This window comes from Colletes gigas, unplaced genomic scaffold (assembly GCF_013123115.1).
Source record: "Colletes gigas isolate AHSC1104 unplaced genomic scaffold, ASM1312311v1 Colletes_gigas_Sc00008, whole genome shotgun sequence".
Lineage (NCBI taxonomy): Eukaryota > Metazoa > Arthropoda > Insecta > Hymenoptera > Colletidae > Colletes > Colletes gigas.
In genome coordinates, this window is record NW_025106637.1 from 8,353,870 (window position 1) to 8,371,946 (window position 18,077).

At 31.6% G+C, this 18,077-nt stretch overlaps 2 protein-coding genes across 8 annotated transcripts; one reads left to right on the top strand and one right to left on the bottom strand.

Moving 5' to 3' along the window:
* The first annotated feature begins 39 nt into the window (after positions 1-39).
* On the top strand, positions 40-15,138 carry LOC122397047 (aldehyde dehydrogenase, dimeric NADP-preferring). Of its 7 annotated transcripts, XM_043395869.1 has the most exons (13): positions 40-202; positions 4,538-4,664; positions 9,674-9,711; positions 9,807-9,950; positions 10,057-10,152; positions 10,263-10,484; positions 10,554-10,717; positions 10,789-11,019; positions 11,108-11,308; positions 12,441-12,556; positions 13,124-13,259; positions 13,332-13,485; positions 14,652-15,138. In XM_043395869.1, exons 1-13 carry the CDS (start codon positions 200-202, stop codon positions 14,670-14,672), a joined length of 1,653 nt encoding a protein of 550 aa, XP_043251804.1. In that variant the 5' UTR covers positions 40-199; the 3' UTR covers positions 14,673-15,138. The 7 variants fall into 7 exon arrangements, with proteins under 7 accessions (XP_043251804.1, XP_043251803.1, XP_043251805.1 ...); XM_043395868.1 differs by lacking the exons at positions 12,441-12,556; positions 14,652-15,138 and adding an exon at positions 11,705-11,820 and having other exon boundaries at positions 13,332-13,524; XM_043395870.1 differs by lacking the exons at positions 40-202; positions 12,441-12,556; positions 14,652-15,138 and adding exons at positions 3,009-3,211; positions 11,705-11,820 and having other exon boundaries at positions 13,332-13,524.
* A 610-nt stretch (positions 15,139-15,748) lies between these two features.
* LOC122396757 (COP9 signalosome complex subunit 1b) lies at positions 15,749-18,077 on the bottom strand. Its single transcript, XM_043395409.1, has 5 exons — positions 17,946-18,077; positions 17,586-17,678; positions 16,394-17,515; positions 16,155-16,289; positions 15,749-16,081 (listed from the first exon to the last, which is right to left on the bottom strand). The coding sequence occupies exons 1-5, from the start codon at positions 17,970-17,972 to the stop codon at positions 16,028-16,030; spliced, it is 1,431 nt and encodes a 476-aa protein (XP_043251344.1). The 5' UTR covers positions 17,973-18,077; the 3' UTR covers positions 15,749-16,027.

Genomic DNA, 18,077 nt, shown 5'->3' on the forward strand with positions numbered 1-18,077 from the left:
TCCCAACCACTGTTTCCGTTTCAGTTGCTTCTGGAATAGAGTCAATCGACGTTCGATATCCAGTCGACGCGATCTACGTTGATACTCGTCGAACGATCGACTGCACGGTGTTTCTTATCGCTGCGTTTTTATAACCGCGTTTATTATCAACAGCATTCGTGAAAGCACGTGATCTTTAGTGATCGAATCAACAAACGAAATGGTGAGTGTCGATTCAATCTCAACGCAACGTCTCTATCTCGTCGTTGAAATCTCCTGTTGTCTAGCTAAAAATACTTTATGGAAATTCTTTTAACATTTGTACGATCTAACGTTTGCGTATAATAACGAAGACCTTGGAAAACTCGTGACTTTAGTGTATTCACGCGCCAAAGAAAACTATTAACTCCGTCGCGACAATGAGAGTCATGCAACTATAAAAATGGAGGAAATAATATGGAATACATAATTTATCAGTTATTCTGTGTTGATCCAAACGATAATAACGTAGACAAATATACTAAAAAAATATTAAGAAAGTCAACATAGTCTAATGATTGTCAGATTTTTCAAATAAAACGTAGCAATTGTTTATTCATTGGCACAGTAATAAACTAAAGAATCTTTTCACGTGCATTTAACTATGGTTTAGATGGATGCATTTTATTTATTTTTCCACTTCTGTACATTCATGTTGACACAACCTTCTGAACACGTAGGTATCACAATTTCATTTGTTGTCTTAATATGTTATTACCTTCGGTTTTGACTAATCAAGGTCCCTAGATTTAACTTTATTAAGAATTACAGAATACATTAGAATGTGTTCATAGATATATCTAATTCAAAGAATACAGTTGTAAATGCAGCACAACGAGCAATATTTTCAATAACTTTTGCAGTAATAAAGTGAATTACATGTTTTGTTTTCTATCCATTCTAAATCCATAGTAACACAACATATCATGTTGATGCTAATGATAGTACAGTGAAAACTCGATAAATGTCCTCAAGAGCTGTTCCATAAATGATACATTTTTATCCCCACCACTAGGGGGATCCCCCTTGAACCAGTGAGGCGAAGTGTAACCGGATACGTAGCGGCTTTCTTTAAAAATCTTTATTGCCTTCGTCATCTTAGTTTAAATGTCCCTGTCAGTGTGACCACACTACTGTACAAGAAGAAAGTTTTTTATTTACTTAATTCCGTTTGAAAATAGCTACCTCCCGTTCGATAAATGTAGCCAGCACCTCGATGCGTCGTTCTTTGATATTTCCGAACATAGAAAAGGACAGCACAAGAAGGATAAATAAAGAGAGAAAGACTCGCAAGTACAATATTTAATTCAATATTATGCTACCAAATATTGACCGATTTATATCGTGTTTAGCCTCATTTTAATCAGAGAAATCTCCCCAACATGATAGTAAAATTTTTATTAACAAAAAGTAAAAAATAAAAAACTTTCTTCTGTGCAGTAGTGTGGTCACACTGACGCGGATATTTAAACTGGGGCGATAAATCCGAGTTTCAGTCCCTCTTTCTTCTTTAGCTACCGACTCTTTCTACGTTCGAAGCGTCGGCAAACTACAATCAAATTCGAAAGACGATTCTCCTATTCCGTAAGTGTTGCTGACCGGACCCGGAGTAGCGACATTTATCGAGTTTTCACTGTAGTACTATTTGTATCAAGATCCATCTATCTAAACTACAATTAAGTGCACAGATACTCGGTGAATATTCAAAGTCGATTTTCTAGGCAACGAAACCTCAAGTAAAAACCTGTTATTCTTTATTTTCAATTTGTTTTCTCATGTAGAATCACCAATGCTGGGACACTCCGCATCTCCCTCTTCACGATAATAAATATTGTATATTTATTGTTTGTACGTTGATAAAAAATTGTTGGCTTACTTAAAAAAATATTGATTTAAACCAATTTTAAAGACACCGGCACATATATTCACGCTCTAACGATTTCATTTCGTCCACGTAACGTTATCGTTTTTTCTCGATGCAGTAAACTCGTGTGACTACTTTTCCTCATTCATTTCTGTGTGGAGAAAGGCGAGTTTCGGGACTACCATATTTACATATAAATGCCTCTCTCGACATTTTTGTAAACACAAAGGTGAATATCATATTCAAGATGCGTGAATAATCGAAATTGTGTTCCGAATTTAATTGCATACAATCAAATTACCAATTTCTAATATTTAAGTACAATCAGCACTATTTGATCTAGTTAGATAAAAGTGCAGCGATAAATTACTATTTTTTGTAAAGACGGAAATCATATGCAGATTTTGTTTTCTCGAAGTAGTTATTTTAGCTGCAAAAAACAAGCAATGTTAAATGACTGCCGTTTAGCAACTTTTCAACCTGAAGAGAGCTGTTTGCATAAATTTGCTGTAATTCTACACACACTGCGAATACAAATATAATAAACTGGATGACGTTGTGTAATCCAGTAATCAGAAAATACGCAAATAACTCGAAACAAAAGGAGAACACTTATTAATTATAAAAACAATGACGTCGAATGATGTGTATTTCCGATATTAAAAATATGCAGTGAACGGAAATCGATATTCTTTTGTCAAAATATGATAAATTAAATAAAATAGACACTTGTAAACGGATATAGAAGGATACTCGAACTATGTGGATTAATTAAAATTTCTAGATTTATTTTCATAACACTACCTTCTCTCTCTATGAGTTTTGCTTATTGTAACAATTTTCATTCGTGTTCAGATTAACTATGTTTCCTAATATTTAATCTTTCGTTCTGTAATTTTGGTCACATTTTCTTGAAAACCGCCATCGTCATTGGCCAAACGTTGGAACGAAACTATTACGAGCATCATTTTCTTAGTATAAAAGAACCGTCACTTGTATTAATCTCTACTTCTAATAACATCTCATGAATTACATTCTGTATAATTTGTATTTACTATACATGGGTAATAATACTGACTAAAGTGCGTCACATATATTTTGTATGTGTTGAAGTACAGCACAATTCCTGAAAAGGATATTTCTTCGTTCAGTCTTGCCACGGCTCTGCGAAAGGCAGCATCGTCCTTTCTATCGTCGTTCTCGTCTGTGAAAATCGTCTAACAAACATCACATTTCGAAATTGTTAATCTTTGACTTCCTGTACGAATGCATGCTAATTGCATTCGATGCAACGGTTCTTTCACGCCGTATTAAACGCGCGACTATTGTGTAAGTATCGCCTTATTACGTTTACGAAGTGCATTCTTCGTCCCTCGTCGTGTAATGCATTTCATCGGAAAAACGTTCATTAGCCATGCAAAAAAATTATTCGATCAGCTCGTTAATTGAGAGTACATTCTCATTGGCAACCAAAAACAGAAAGTATTTTTTGATCATTTTGTTCAGATCATAATACAAAGTTGTAGAGTATATTTTCTACACTTTAACAGTTTCCAATGTCGCTTCATTGGAAACGATAACAAACTCTTATTTCATAGGATTATGTAGAGTGCTGGTACTAAAATAAACACTGTAAGTCGAACGTTCTCCAAATGACGTCATGTAGCCCATAAGAGGTCACACACAGAATTCTCCTCCGATTACACCATGTATTATTAAATAATAAGAAAATCACAGCGTTAGAAACTTTCACATATCTTGATATTTATGTTGTCAAACTGTGATTCTCTGAGTATATTTCGCAAGGACGCGCACGGTTTAATGCCGTCGTACTTATTTGCACTTTAGCTACGGAGTTATTATTAGCAGCGATGGATTTTTGAGGCAAATACGCGAACGAACATTTTTCTTCTGAAATAAATTATACACTCGATATTAGTAATTAAAATGGATAATGTAAATGTTATTTTTTATATCTGTCTTAGTATAATATGAATGTAAGATCGCACATTTTATCTTTCCTCTTTTATCTTATCTTTTTTCGCTAACATATTTAATTTGTGCCAATCGATACGTTATTCATTCACAAATAATCAAATTCATCCAAATTTCACATCCAAGTTTTCACATTCAGAAATTTGAAACTTTGAATTGTAGAAACGTTGATTTGATATTCTGTTTCATTGTCAAAGATCTTCTAATCGTTTTGAACAGTCACCATACTTTGTTCGAAACGTTACTCGAAGTAAGTGGATAATTACCTATGCTAGATTTAGTATTTTTAACAATGACTCGCCTTAGCTAATTATTTCTAACATCCACTTGCATATGCTAATTATTTCCAACAGCTTGTTATTGTTTTAGGTGACCTATTCTCCTATTCCTTGAACACTTCTCTTCAGCTCTTTTCTGTTTATCAATACTCAATGTAAACACCGTTCAGTGACAACATTCTTATAAAAAAAGGAATTTAATCTGCATATCACAAACACAATGACAACATATGTACATTCTTTCAGCTGGAAAAAATACCTGTCTACTATTAATGGCTGTTCCTCAAGCCTGCCGAGTTTCATCCAAATCGCTGCTGAACAACTCTACTTATTAATTTTTTATGCGAATGCGCATACTAATTACCATGTTACGTTTTTATAGGCGGACGTAATACTTAATATGCCAGAAGAAAATCAAGAGTCGTCGCCGACAAAAGCAGAAGAGAAGAACATTGGTCCAGTATGTCAAATCGATATTCAGCCGGAATTATTAAACAGTAGAGAGTCAAGTAAGTGGAATAATGGAAACCTAGTCATCCTGAAACGATAGTACAAACAAAATTCTTGTTTAGACAAAAGTTTCGAATAACGAGCAAAAGATAAACTACCTGTGATCTGTTATTCGTTGACTAACAGTTGGAATTTTAATAACAGAACATTTTACATCGTGAAAAAGAATAAAACATTAATCATAAAACAAAATCGTCCTCGTAAGCTAGAAGCTGACTGATATTCAATTTTTTTGAAACGAATAAATAAGTAAATCATGAATTAACATCGTTCCGTGACGATAGATTAAATGGTACGTTTCATGGTTCTTGTACCCATTCTGTCTAATAAGTACATATTACACAACTGGCCGCTTGTTATCGTCAAGATGGTGGGAGCTACTTGGCTATAGCAAGTCGAATAGTTATAAAAATCAGTTGACAACGCTCGATCAAATTAGTGTGTCGTTCGTTTACGTTCGTACAAGACTCAACGAGAAATAAGCTCTCTAAATAAAGCTTGGTGATATTTGGTATCGTTAAAACCCTGACAGAGAAACTGCAATATACAATAAACAAATGTAAGGTGTGTGTGTATATAATTCGTAGATTTATTTTAAAAACGTCATGCTATAGACTATAATCCTCATGGTGCACTATTCGTAAACATCTTGGTCTAAGAAAGAAAACTGGCCTTTGTTTTTGTTTTACAGAGCCAGAAAATAATAGCAATATTTAAAAAATGAAATATCCAAGGGACCATGTCGTAATTAACGTGGAACCATCGGTAAAACCGTATAGTAAACTTAGTGGTATGCATTTCGAGATATTCTGTGTTTTTGCAAATATGTTTGTTTTTTTAGCGCCGATAACGTGAATGTTTGCAACTCAAAACGTGTAAGTGTTTTAATAGACGCACATCGAGCACCAGAAAGTGTTGTTAGGATTTTGGAAACTGGGACAAGCTGTAGCTCTTTTTTAAACGAGCATACATTTATCAAGGAAAAAGTTGTGTGTGTTTTTTTAAACTATGCATTTTTGTTTACATAAATCGATTCTTCACGTCAAAACCATGAATATTTACACATTTTATTACTATCCCATAATTTTTAATTACATTCTCAAACTGTGTAACATTTCAAGACGTAAACCTATTACGAACCGAATGAGATATGTTTATAAATCGTATTGTTTACTTGTGCACGTAACCACAATAATCGGTTTTACGTGATCTAGCGTGATAAATATAATTTCAACACGAAGATATATGAGAAATAAGAGAAATATGAGATATCTCGTGAAATAATGATTTATTTAACTTTTCTCGTTATGAATTTGTTATGCCTTTGCTTAGAAAAGAGTTACTTGTCCCAACTTCTAAAATCATCTTGTGTTTATTTTTACATTACACAAAATACAAAGTTAATATATTTTTATAATATAAAAGTCCTCTTTTTCGATACCACATTAGTTCTTATATCTTAAACAACTATACCAAGTACACAAATCTAAGTGGCAAACAATCTTCTGGATCGTTCTGAGAGAGATAGATAGAATCAAAGTTCAAATGATATTTTATATGCGATCTTTATGCAATCGATACTTCCGAACTAAGGAAGTAGTTTTCCATTCTTCGTCCTAGAAAATGGGTAGGATTTCGAGGGTCTGTCTAATGACCAAAAATTATTGTAATTGACCCCCATAACCAAAAATAATTTTTCCAGAACGATTTAAAATTTTTGAATTTGGTCGAAAAATTTCACACCTGCTCGAATTTTGTTCTCGAAAATGGGTAGGATTTCGGGGGTATGACTATTCACCAAAAATTATTGCAATTGACCCCCGCATCCGAAAATAATTTTTCCAGAACGATTTGAAACTTTTTAATTTGGTCGAAAAATTTTTCACCTGCTCGAATTTTTTTCTCGAAAGTGGGTAGGATTTCGAGGGTATGTCTAATGATAAAAAATGCTTGTAATTGACCCCTGTAACTAAATATAATTTTTTTAGTATGATTTGAAATTTTTTAATTTCGTCTAAAAATTCCATACCTACTCGAATTTTTTTCTCAAAAATTGGTAGGATTTCAGGGGTACGTGTATTCACCAAAAATGATTGTAATTGAATCCTGCAACCCAAAATAATTTTTTCAGAATGATTTGAAATTTTTTAACAACTTTTTAATAAAGCCTCAGTCAAGAAATTGATATCCTTGATTTTCGTCTTATTTTAGCCTCTAGAATCTCCGACTAGAATTTTTCCCAGCCAAACACCCTGTATAAATATCCGACATTCCCTTTCGTTGCTTCAGATGTCACCATTTTGTTCAAGGTGATTCGAAATTCTTTTTTCAAGATTAACAGTTCTAATACCGAATGGTTTAGTAGTTTCCTTGAACGACTCTCTGTCTAGAAGGTAGGCGTCTATTCAGGAAACACACGTCTTACTTCAGCTGAATTACATGTTAACAGCCAATCAATCTGATAAAAAACACGATCACGTCAACATATCATTCTACGTGTCAGCACTCGCATTGTACTTGAACCGATGTTGAAAGTTCGAATTATACATGGATTTCTTCGTACCCACAATTATTATAAATATTAAAATTCTTCGTCACCTGAACGTTGATTCACGGTGAGTCACAGCCAAAATCGTACATCACATATGAAAATATGTTTCATATTAGAAGTATTGGCACTGCTCAATACATTATTAAACGCTATAGAGAAGAAAGTAGAATTACAAATAAATTAAGATCAGCACCGAACAAAAAATTTAATGCGTACGATGAGCGATGGATAGTTAGAAAAATAAAAAAGAATGCTGAGTGCACTTAAATTGTCAAACGAGGTGGAAGAATATTTGCAAATATCTGTTAATCTGTTAAGTACTAATTTTTAATTTAATTTAAATATAAAACAATATTCTTAATGTGTACGATTTTAGCTGTGAGATATTTTCTTCTTTTTCGAATGAAACATATTTTCGTATGTGGTGTACGATTTTGGCTATGACTCACTGCTTTCATTGCCTCAAATCTCAGGAAAGTTAACCGTGCATTACTAGGTATGTAAAATCTAATGTACAATGAATAATATATGTATTTCTTTCGATTCTATAATTCTTGGGGAGGGCGATCTCTCTCCTGGATCCACCCCTGTCTATACCTTGTATATGCATGTATTACATTATATAGTCTGCATACCTTGTAACTGCATATAGTATGTGATTCCTCATCGATAATGGTTCTAAGGTTTTCAAAGCGCAGGAATCGACTTGGTTAACAGGAAATATCTTGGTTAAGGTTATGGGAACGAGCTCTTCCTACAATCTCAGTTCTATCGCTCCTTTCGTCAAATTCTCTTGCATTTTTAACAATACTGAACATCCGAATCGTATTCCGTGGCAGTAAAAAATGTAAGAATTCTTTTCAATGAAGCAACTAACGGAATGTTTCTGAAGTCAAGTCTTTCTCTTGGCGCCAACAAGAGAACTAAATCCGTGTAGTGCTGACATCTGCAAAGAAACATAAATTGTATTCTCCTTATCGGTTAAGTTTACGGAATACAAAGTAACCAAGAGATTGCACATCTCTGTATTCCAGGATTGCCTTTTCAGTCTTTTACCGTCTTTCTCTAGAGTACGAAGTGTAAGTACGCATATCTTATCGGCGCAAGTAAAGTGTTGTCAACCATTCTAAATTTCTAACGTTGTTTTCTGATATCTATGGATGTTTTATTCGTTAAATTGATACGTTTCATTTATAATATTAAATTGTATTACTTTCATTCATCACTGTAACATATCTACATAAATTTACCCAATATATTATATACTTTAAATATATTTCTTGTACCTTATCAGTGATAAGGAAACTGTTAATTTCTTTTTCTACAATCAAGTGAACAGCTTTGTTAGCCCAGAGCGAGAAAAATTGTATATCGTAAATGTATATGTATTTATTTAATAATTATACAAAAGTACATGCATCTGTTGATTCACTTTAAAACATACAGTACAAAGCAAAATTGCGTATCTATCATGTGATGTGTAATAAATAGAATTTCAAAAACATATTTACATTAAATACGCCATGGAATTTTGTTAAAATTTCTAGAATATTTTATTAAATAAAATAAAGATTTGATAATACACGCCTCCCATGTTTTAAAATCGTGATAGTCCCGTGATGTATGCTAATTCCTCGAGATACTAACATCTGGCTACTGTATACGGTCGTAAAAGTTGGCAAGATTAATTGTTATGTTTTTATAAAAAATAGAAATTACTAAATCTAAACAACAAGTGCACAAGTCAGAAATAGTTAACAAATTTGAAGAAAGTATAATCTTAATCTACGAAATGCATTCTTAACAAATTATTTGATATCTTTTTTAAAGACCGTCAATACATTTAAAGTTTCATCGCCTCATTCTTGATCGTTTATATGATGTTGTATTTAATAGTCCACAAATTATTGTTTATAAACTTGAGATTAGGGAATTTTGCTACATTTCGTCGAAATAGGTAGCCTATGTGTCTAACAGTAATCGTATTTTATTGTCTAGTATTCAACAATGATAGGTATGTGTCAACATTAAAACTTAAAATTCTTTTTGAATATCAGATATTTCTGTGAAAATTTGCTCAATCAATAGTGATAATTATATCTGTATAATTTCGTTATATTTTATACAATTTAAATGCATTGTTCTTATTTTTGTTAACTATTTTATGGACAAACAACATTGCATTACAATGTCTTCCTTGTAGTAATTTGCCTTTGAAAAGCACCAAATTTCTTTTCACATATACTCACCACTTGTATTATAAATATTTATGTTAACAACGTAATTTTTCACTTAACAAATTTACAAATTGAACAACATATATAATGATTATTACATTACATGTAAACTTAACATATATTTATACACTTAATTTCATGCACTGCCACAAATGATTCACCCATGTTCATAAATTTCCAAAAAAATTGACTAATCATTCATACTTGCTTCTTTTTTTAGTACAATCTAATGGAAAAATGACAACAGATTATGCAGATGTAAGTATACCAGCTTCTTATGAACGAGGTGTACCTTATGATTATATTTCTTACTATGTATCATATTACACACTTAAATCTATCATTCTTTCCAGCTTGTTGAAAAAGCACGAAATGCTTTTTATAGTGGAAAGACAAAACCATTAGAATGGAGGATAAAACAATTGAAACAAATGAGTCTTATGATAGAAGAATGCGAGACAGATATTATATCTGCTCTTGCTTCTGATTTACGCAGGGTACAATGTTTTATTCATTATATAAATTTACACTTTATATTGGTGCTTAGTATTTAAGTATTTCTCATGTATTATGTGTTTATATTATACATGTTCCTATGTTTAGTGTAAATTTGAAACTATTGCCATGGAAGTACAAGTTATACAAGGAGAGATCAAACACACACTTATGAATATAAGAAAATGGGCAGCTACTGAGAAGGCATGCTTAATATTTGTTTCAAAATATAACTGTGTGAATTAAATACAATTATACGATAATTCTTTTATGTCACATGTTGGATTGCATTTAAATGTACATTTATGTTTCAGCCTTCAAAGTCAATGGTCAATATGTTTGATAAAATTGAAATTCGTAACGATCCGTATGGCGTAGTTCTCATCATAGGACCATGGAATTATCCTTTACAGTTATGTTTAATTCCCATGTTAGGTGCAATTGCTGCTGGAAATTGTGTTATTCTTAAGCCATCCGAAGTATCTCCAGCTACGTCACAAACTCTGTCAAAAATTATGCCAAGATATTTGGATACAGTAGGTATTGCGATATGCAGTTGTCTCTTACATGTGTTATTAAATATTTTGTTTTATTTTCTTTTGTAGGATTGTTTCCACGTAGTACTAGGAGGTGTTTCTAATACAACAGAATTGCTCAAACAAAGATTTGATTATATATTTTATACAGGATCTACCACTGTCGGAAAAATCATTCATCAAGCAGCAAATAAATTTTTAACGCCTGTGACGTTAGAACTTGGTGGCAAAAGGTATAAAATTAAATTATCCAAATTTAATAATGTACAAAAATTTAACGTAAATGAATCGTGACCATTTACAGCCCAGTATACATAGATAATACAGCAGATTTGAATATAGCCGTGAAAAGAGTACTCTGGGGTAAATGTATTAATGTTGGCCAAACTTGTATCGCACCCGACTATGTACTCTGTACTCCCGAAGTGCAAAATAAATTTATAGAAGAAGCAGAACGAGTTTTAAAGGAATGGTATGGTAATAATCCGAAGGAAAGTCCAGATTTAGCGCGTATAATTAACGAGAATCATTATCAGTAAGTACAACATTATAATACATTCTCTTATAAATATTTTATGCTTTCATATGATTTTCATTATATAAAATTCATAATATTTTTAAAGGCGACTTGTAAAATATTTAAGTGGAAATGGTAAAATAGCGATGGGAGGAACCTGTGATCCTGTCGAAAAATATATTTCACCGACTATACTTGTTGATGTTAAACCTACAGATTCCATCATGCAAGATGAAATATTTGGCCCAATATTACCATTTGTAAACGTGAATAATGCTTATGAAGCAATTAAGTTCATAAATAGCCGGTAAGTTCCTAATTCAATTTATATTTTAAAATTATTTTAATATATGTAAAATTTATTCATCATCGTAATGATAAAGTTGAAAATATGTTCCATTTATTATGTAAGTGATATAAGTCTGTTTATCTTTATTTAAGGCATAAAAGGTTTTGCATTTCAAAAGCAAGTATATGAAAAAAAGCGTGAATATAGTTATTAATACGTTTATTTCAATTTTCGAAATGATCTAATTTAGATGCGTTAATTCTTTTGTTGCGAATTGGTAAAAAAATTCTATATAAAAATATTACAAATTTATATGACTATGTAGCAGTTACAGTGATACCATAAACTATTGGTGATATATTTATTATATTTTCATACAAAAGGAACGCATAGCAATTAATATTTTATATTTAGTGAGAACCCACTTGTACTGTATATATTTACCAAGGACAAGGGAGTTCAAGAATTAATAATAAATCAGACTCATAGTGGAAATGTGGCAGTCAATGAAACGATAATGCAATTTATTGGTGAGTCAGGATATTAGGTGATGATTGGTAGATAGCTTGCTAATTTAAAAATCTGTTTTCATAACGCATGAAATACCGATAAACAATCAGTTTCATTATTTTCATTTGGAATGAAAATATATCTGTATTTAATTATAAATGATAGGAAAATTTGGCAAATATAGCTGGCTTCGAAAAATGATAAAAACATTTTTCGGTACTGATTATATTTTTCAAATTTTCCGAGATCTATTACATTTGTTTATATTCTCATGTTTGGTATAAGGTTTTTAAAACAGTTAAATGTTGCTTTTCCTACAGTTGAGTGGTACTTTTAATGTAGCATGTCTAGTTGTATTACAGATCCTTACATGGAATTAGGTTGTTAAGCAAAATACATGCATTGGTTTTATATTGCATTATCGACTTATATTGGTACCTATGGTAATTAAAGATTAGGTGTGGTAGTTTTTATTAAATAAGGTGATGGTGGCAAATATTCACACAAAAAATTCACCGCATTTAAATTATAATTATGTATATACAATTTAGTTATATTGTATTGCATAGTATCCTATTCCACAAATGAAATGTCATTTAATGATTTGAATGGTTTGTATAGAGTTACATATTTTGCATAGGGAGAAGCCATTAGCATTGTATATATTTAGCTCTGATGACAAAAGTATATCATTATTTCTTCGCAATACAAGCAGTGGTGGTACTTGCATTAATGATGTAATGATGCATGCAGCAGGTAATTGTCTTTTCTAGTTTTATGCTCGACAATTTTCACTCATAAATAAAGTTTTATATACCTGTTTAGGTATAGACAGTTTTTTTATAATTATACATACGTTTAATTAACATTTCATTTCTAATTTCACTTTCTTTACAATTCTTGCAATTTTAATATGTAGTTTGCATGACTGTCTTAGCTTTTTATGTAACTATGGCTCTAGTGATTTTGCTTATTTATTTTACATACACACGCTTTCTTGTACTATAGTCTATATTTTAGATTATGTAAATATTTCGTCTCTATTTTGTGTGAAGTTGTACATTACAAATATTGGATACATACTTGTTTAAAAAAAACATTTCCCTATAAGTGTTTTGGGTCTTTAAAAAAAAAGACAAAGCTAGCAAGATGTATTTTAACGTAAGAAATTAGTTTAAATTGATATTAAGAAAATCGCGGGAAAAAATTTCAGTCAATTTCAAAAGTTATCGATTTTTATAATTGCACAAGGTAGATGGAAAATCGTAGTACAACCAACTACATATAAAAACAACAATTATATATGAAACTTTGTTGCTTCAGTTGACACTTTGCCATTTGGTGGAGTTGGATCCTCTGGTATAGGATGTTATCATGGAAAGTATTCTTTTGATACGTTTGTACACAAAAAAGGCTGCCTTATTAAAAATTATAATAAATTGGTAGAAACGTTGGGGTCGTAAGTTATCTTTTCTACATTCATTTGCAATTGCTATGAGGGCCTTTGTAATGATGTAACCGAATATTTCAGGTGTCGTTATCCACCATACTCGGAATCAAAATTATCTTTCTTAGAAAAATTGTTGGCAAAACGACCAGGCATACCAGGAATTAAGTACATTCCCCATCTTTTAGCGTTTGGTTTGGGAATTCTCGTCACCTTCGGCGTTACAGCCGCTTTGAAGGTATATAAATCGAGACGCATTTAATGCGTCATATAACTTTTATTCATAATACTGTAAAAAATATTAATTTCGCTTCCGCACAAATTATCGCTGTCACCATGCCACACATCGTTTATAAAATTTTGTACTCGTAGAATCAGAGTTTACAATTAAAATAGACTTGTGTAGTTTTGGAAAATTTCTGAAAATGTGCCATAATTTTGTTAAATCCTTATATATTTTATATGATACGAACTTTTATATCACATTGTACTTCCATGTAAAGGTTTACTAGTATGAAGGGGGAGAATTGTGAATATTATGCACATTTAATTACAATAATATTCTGTTTAACCTTAACTTATAGTAAATGGAATTGTAAACATTGTACATGCAATACAAATCTTTCTATGAATTTATTTGAGATATAATTCTAGATAATGACTTCTTAAAAGTTTTTGTTTTGAAGTCGATGTCTAAAATCATACTCTATTTGTTTTATTAAACTCACTTCTTTTTAGAAAAGTGTTTGTATCATTACCAAATATATAATTTAAAAGTTAAAAGTAATTACAAGTTGATGTACAAAATTTTCACGGATTAATCCATTCGGGGCTGGCGTCGTATATTAGGGATTACTAAAACGGTATAGACCTTTGTCCTGGATGGGCTAATGATGGCTCAATAAAGGCAATATGATTTGCTATACAAAATTCCCGATTATCTTAATTTTCCTAACCAGTCGCATTATAGTTAATTATTTTATTTCCAAAATAGGATAATAACTAAAAGGTTAATGTATTACTGCAATTAAGTTGTTAAACTTGTATATGCAATAAAGTCTCGATTATCCGAGTCCCAATTAACCAAAATTCCGTATTATTCGAGGTGTTTCGAACTATACGGTAGAGATATTTCTTTCTTAAGACGCATGTGAAACGTAACAACAAAGAGAAGATATGCAATTAAACAAAAATTTTAATTCATGATTTATAAACATCCAACGATCCATCCGTATTATTCGCAATAATTCGATCCACATTATCTCGGATAATCGAGACTCTACTGTAATATGAAATACAGGGTATTTAGCATAATATACTTACTAACAAGGATATGGAATATTGACTAATAAAGCTAATGTCTAAAATTTAAGGAATTTAATAACACGAGAATAACTTTTCCAGGCTCAAGAAGATAATTTGTAGTGGAATCTTCACAATATCGTTACAGAGAATATGTTGTTGAAATGTAATTACAAATTTACGAACGTTATTCATGTTGCTTCAATTTTGTAGCTAGCGTTTTTCTGTTTTTATACACACACTTATAAAAATATCACTTTAATTTTTTTACCATAATGTAAAATATTTGATTGAAAGTGGTTACCTTGCAGCCGCATTTCATTCCTGGAACATCGATTATTTGAATAATACTAAACAGAAATTTGATTAGTCTAAATATGAAGTTTCTTTTATTTATAAATAAATTGCAGTCAGTGCTAAAATAAATATAGGCATTACGTACGTGAATCTATAAAACAATACACGGAACCGTGCATTGTAATGTTCCCTCTGTATATTCATATATTACATTCAAATAGTCAATGTTCGCATTTATATGTATACCGTAAATACTGTACAGAAATATAAGAATTGTATAGTATGATTTATACATGACAAATGTTAGTTTAATAGAAATAGAAATTTAAACAAAATTGTACATTTAAAAGAAATTTGAAACTTCGAATTTTTATAACTACACTATTTTGATTCTTATTAAAAGTGTAATAAAATTTTTCAGAATATATACCACCTGACCATGTTTTAACTATTGAAAAAAACGAAATTTTTGTTATTGTTTCTATGAACGAGCATATGTATATTATTAATATGATTGAGTATAAATCCCTGATTGAATTTATACTCAATACGTAGAAAATAGATTCTGCTCGTGTTCATATTCAAAGGAACCAGAGTTGTTCGTTCTTGTTCGGTAAAGTTCGGGTCGTGTGCGCGAGAACAGGTTCAGAAAAGTTTAAACAAAGCGGAAAAAGAATTTATTTTGCAGGTTGTTTCGACTTTAAAGCCTGCGGTTCGTGCTTGTTACGCTGTGAGAAAGATATTGTTGTCGTAATCGTTTATTTGAGGTTAGATCGGTGAATATTTCCTCCTGCGTATCTCAGGATCGTCGGTAATGGGTTGCATATATTTGTTACGTTGGTGAAAATTTTGGAAAAACAGAATTTATATATTTATTGACATAAAGTCGGTAGCATACATCATATATTATCAAAGATTTGTTCATACATGTTATTAGCATCATTTTGAAAATACTAACTTTCTGTTTCTAATATAATGTGATATATACATTCATATTATGAAATATTTATTAAAAATTAATTTTCGATATCAGCATTTTAAATACATTAATAATGAGTTTAATATGGTATTGAAGTACTTTCTCGTATCTTACTAACCATGGCAGTACATTTGCAGAAACGTATTTATCAACCAAAAGGTTAGCATAAGTCACAGTTCATTGTCTTATCAGTATTGAATTATTATTTCCACGTACCCGACATCTCTCCTCCTTGAGTACTATCGCGTTGAGGGCTCTACAAAAACATAAAAAAATATGCGAGTTAAGCATAAATTGTGCAATATTAGAAAAAAAAACGATTCGCTTACCTTAACATGTATTTGCTGTTTCAACATAGCAGCCCTTAAAATTAACATACGGGTTCGTCTCTGATAATCTTTACCGACGCTCATAGACTTTTCGAACGTTGTACTGCGTTGATCAACATCCTTTGCATACAAAATCTGAAAATACACAACAAATAATGTAAAAACACTACTGTATTATAAAAACATACATGCCGATACTAACTGAATGTTAATACCAATGACGATTAACGGTTAATTACCTTATTATGTGAATCTATACGAGCTTGAATTTGACCATCCAGAATTAACTGCATGAGCTCGTCTTCTAACTCTGAGACTGTTCTATTAAAAGCAGTTGCCATTCGTCTCATGTCCGCGCTCAAGTATGGGCTGAAATATTGTATTAACGCTCTATTTCGAATTTGCGTATACAATACATTAACATGTGGCGCTATGTACATATCCAGTAATATATTATCCTGTATTTCATCCAACAATTTTAAACATGATGCATACTTGGATTCATAAAATTTGAAAATGATATCTCTTAATTGTGGTTCCAATTCTAAGAACAATTTGAAGGAACTGCTGAAAATGACTTGTTTCTGTAATTCATGCCTATCAAATGTAGCCAAAGCACAAAGTCCTCCATATAAAGCTACATTTCCAGGAGACAATAAATCTGGACAATCACAATGATCTAATGATGCCTGTAGAAAGTGTCTTGCAGCCATTTTATATTTCCTTGCTGCCAATTCTGCCAAACCAGCTGCAACTTTTAACTTTGTAACTATGGACTGATTATTATCTTTACCATGAACATCTGAGAAATCTGGTGTACTTTCAGCCTTTGTAACATAACTCAACACATGAGTCCAGTTTTGCAAGTAAACAGAAACTTTGATAACATTTAAACACATATTGACAACATGCTTCCCACTGGTGCAATAATCTCGTGCTCTGGAGTAACATTTTAAGGCATGGACAAGATCCCCACAATCAAGATAATGATCTCCTAAATCGTCGTGGCCCCTTCTGATGCTTTCTTTAATTGAATTACTTCTGTAGTTCTTTAGGTCTGTATCAAATTTTTCTAATTTCAGAGCAGCCTTTTTAGACTTAGATTCTATCCAAGCATAATCCACAGTCAGCATGTCCTGAGATGTTGACTGTGCTGCAACATCTGGTAATCCTGGAGTGCCCACAGCTTGTGCTAGCTTTTTATGTAATATTGCATAAAGAGATACATTGTATGTTGTCATAACATAAGAGATGGCCATTTTTAATGCTTCTATCCTCAATATTGGACAATGATCAGCTATGTATATAAGCCTATATAGTTTGGCAAGACCTGTGTAGCTATTAGCATAGACTTCTAGGTCCTACAGAAAGAAGAAATAAAAAATGTACACAAGTGTTTATTATTTATTGAAATGCTATAATTGTACATACCACTGTTGGATTTTCCACAATATATGGTTCTTCCTCTGAATTGTCATTGTCTTCTGTAGGAGTATCAACTTGCATAGGCTCCACCACATTTTGCTAAACATATAAGATATTATCAAACATAAATTGCCTACTGCATGAAAAGATAAAAATTTACAACATTTAATATTCATAGCATTATTCTTACATATATCAGTGTTTAAGAAAGAATAGTAAAGTGACGACGTTAATAAAATGTAATTTAATGCAATCTCGAAAAGAAAAGATGACAGGTGATCAGATAACTTTTGAATGCATTATAATAAAAATCATTATTATATATTCGATTTACAGATGCAATTGTGCGTTGTTTTGAAATATTACCTGAACATCGTGAACTTGTAACGGCATGTCAACGTTCTCCGCTACGTTACACCTCAGGAACTATAAATGAAAACAAAACTTCACGAATACAGTATGTAATATGCACAGAGAACGAAATATACACATACGATG

Coding starts and splice junctions, on each gene's coding strand:
- LOC122397047 (XM_043395868.1), top strand. Junction 4,665..9,673: donor ATTAAACAGTAGAGAGTCAA/GTAAGTGGAATA, acceptor TTCTTTTTTTAG/TACAATCTAATGGAAAAATG. Junction 11,020..11,107: donor ATTAACGAGAATCATTATCA/GTAAGTACAACA, acceptor ATATTTTTAAAG/GCGACTTGTAAAATATTTAA.
- LOC122396757 (XM_043395409.1), bottom strand. CDS start 17,972: ATGCCGTTACAAGTTCACGATGTTCAG. Junction 17,516..17,585: donor TTGTGGAAAATCCAACAGTG/GTATGTACAATT, acceptor TTCTTTCTGTAG/GACCTAGAAGTCTATGCTAA. Junction 16,290..16,393: donor GTATAGATTCACATAATAAG/GTAATTAACCGT, acceptor GTGTATTTTCAG/ATTTTGTATGCAAAGGATGT.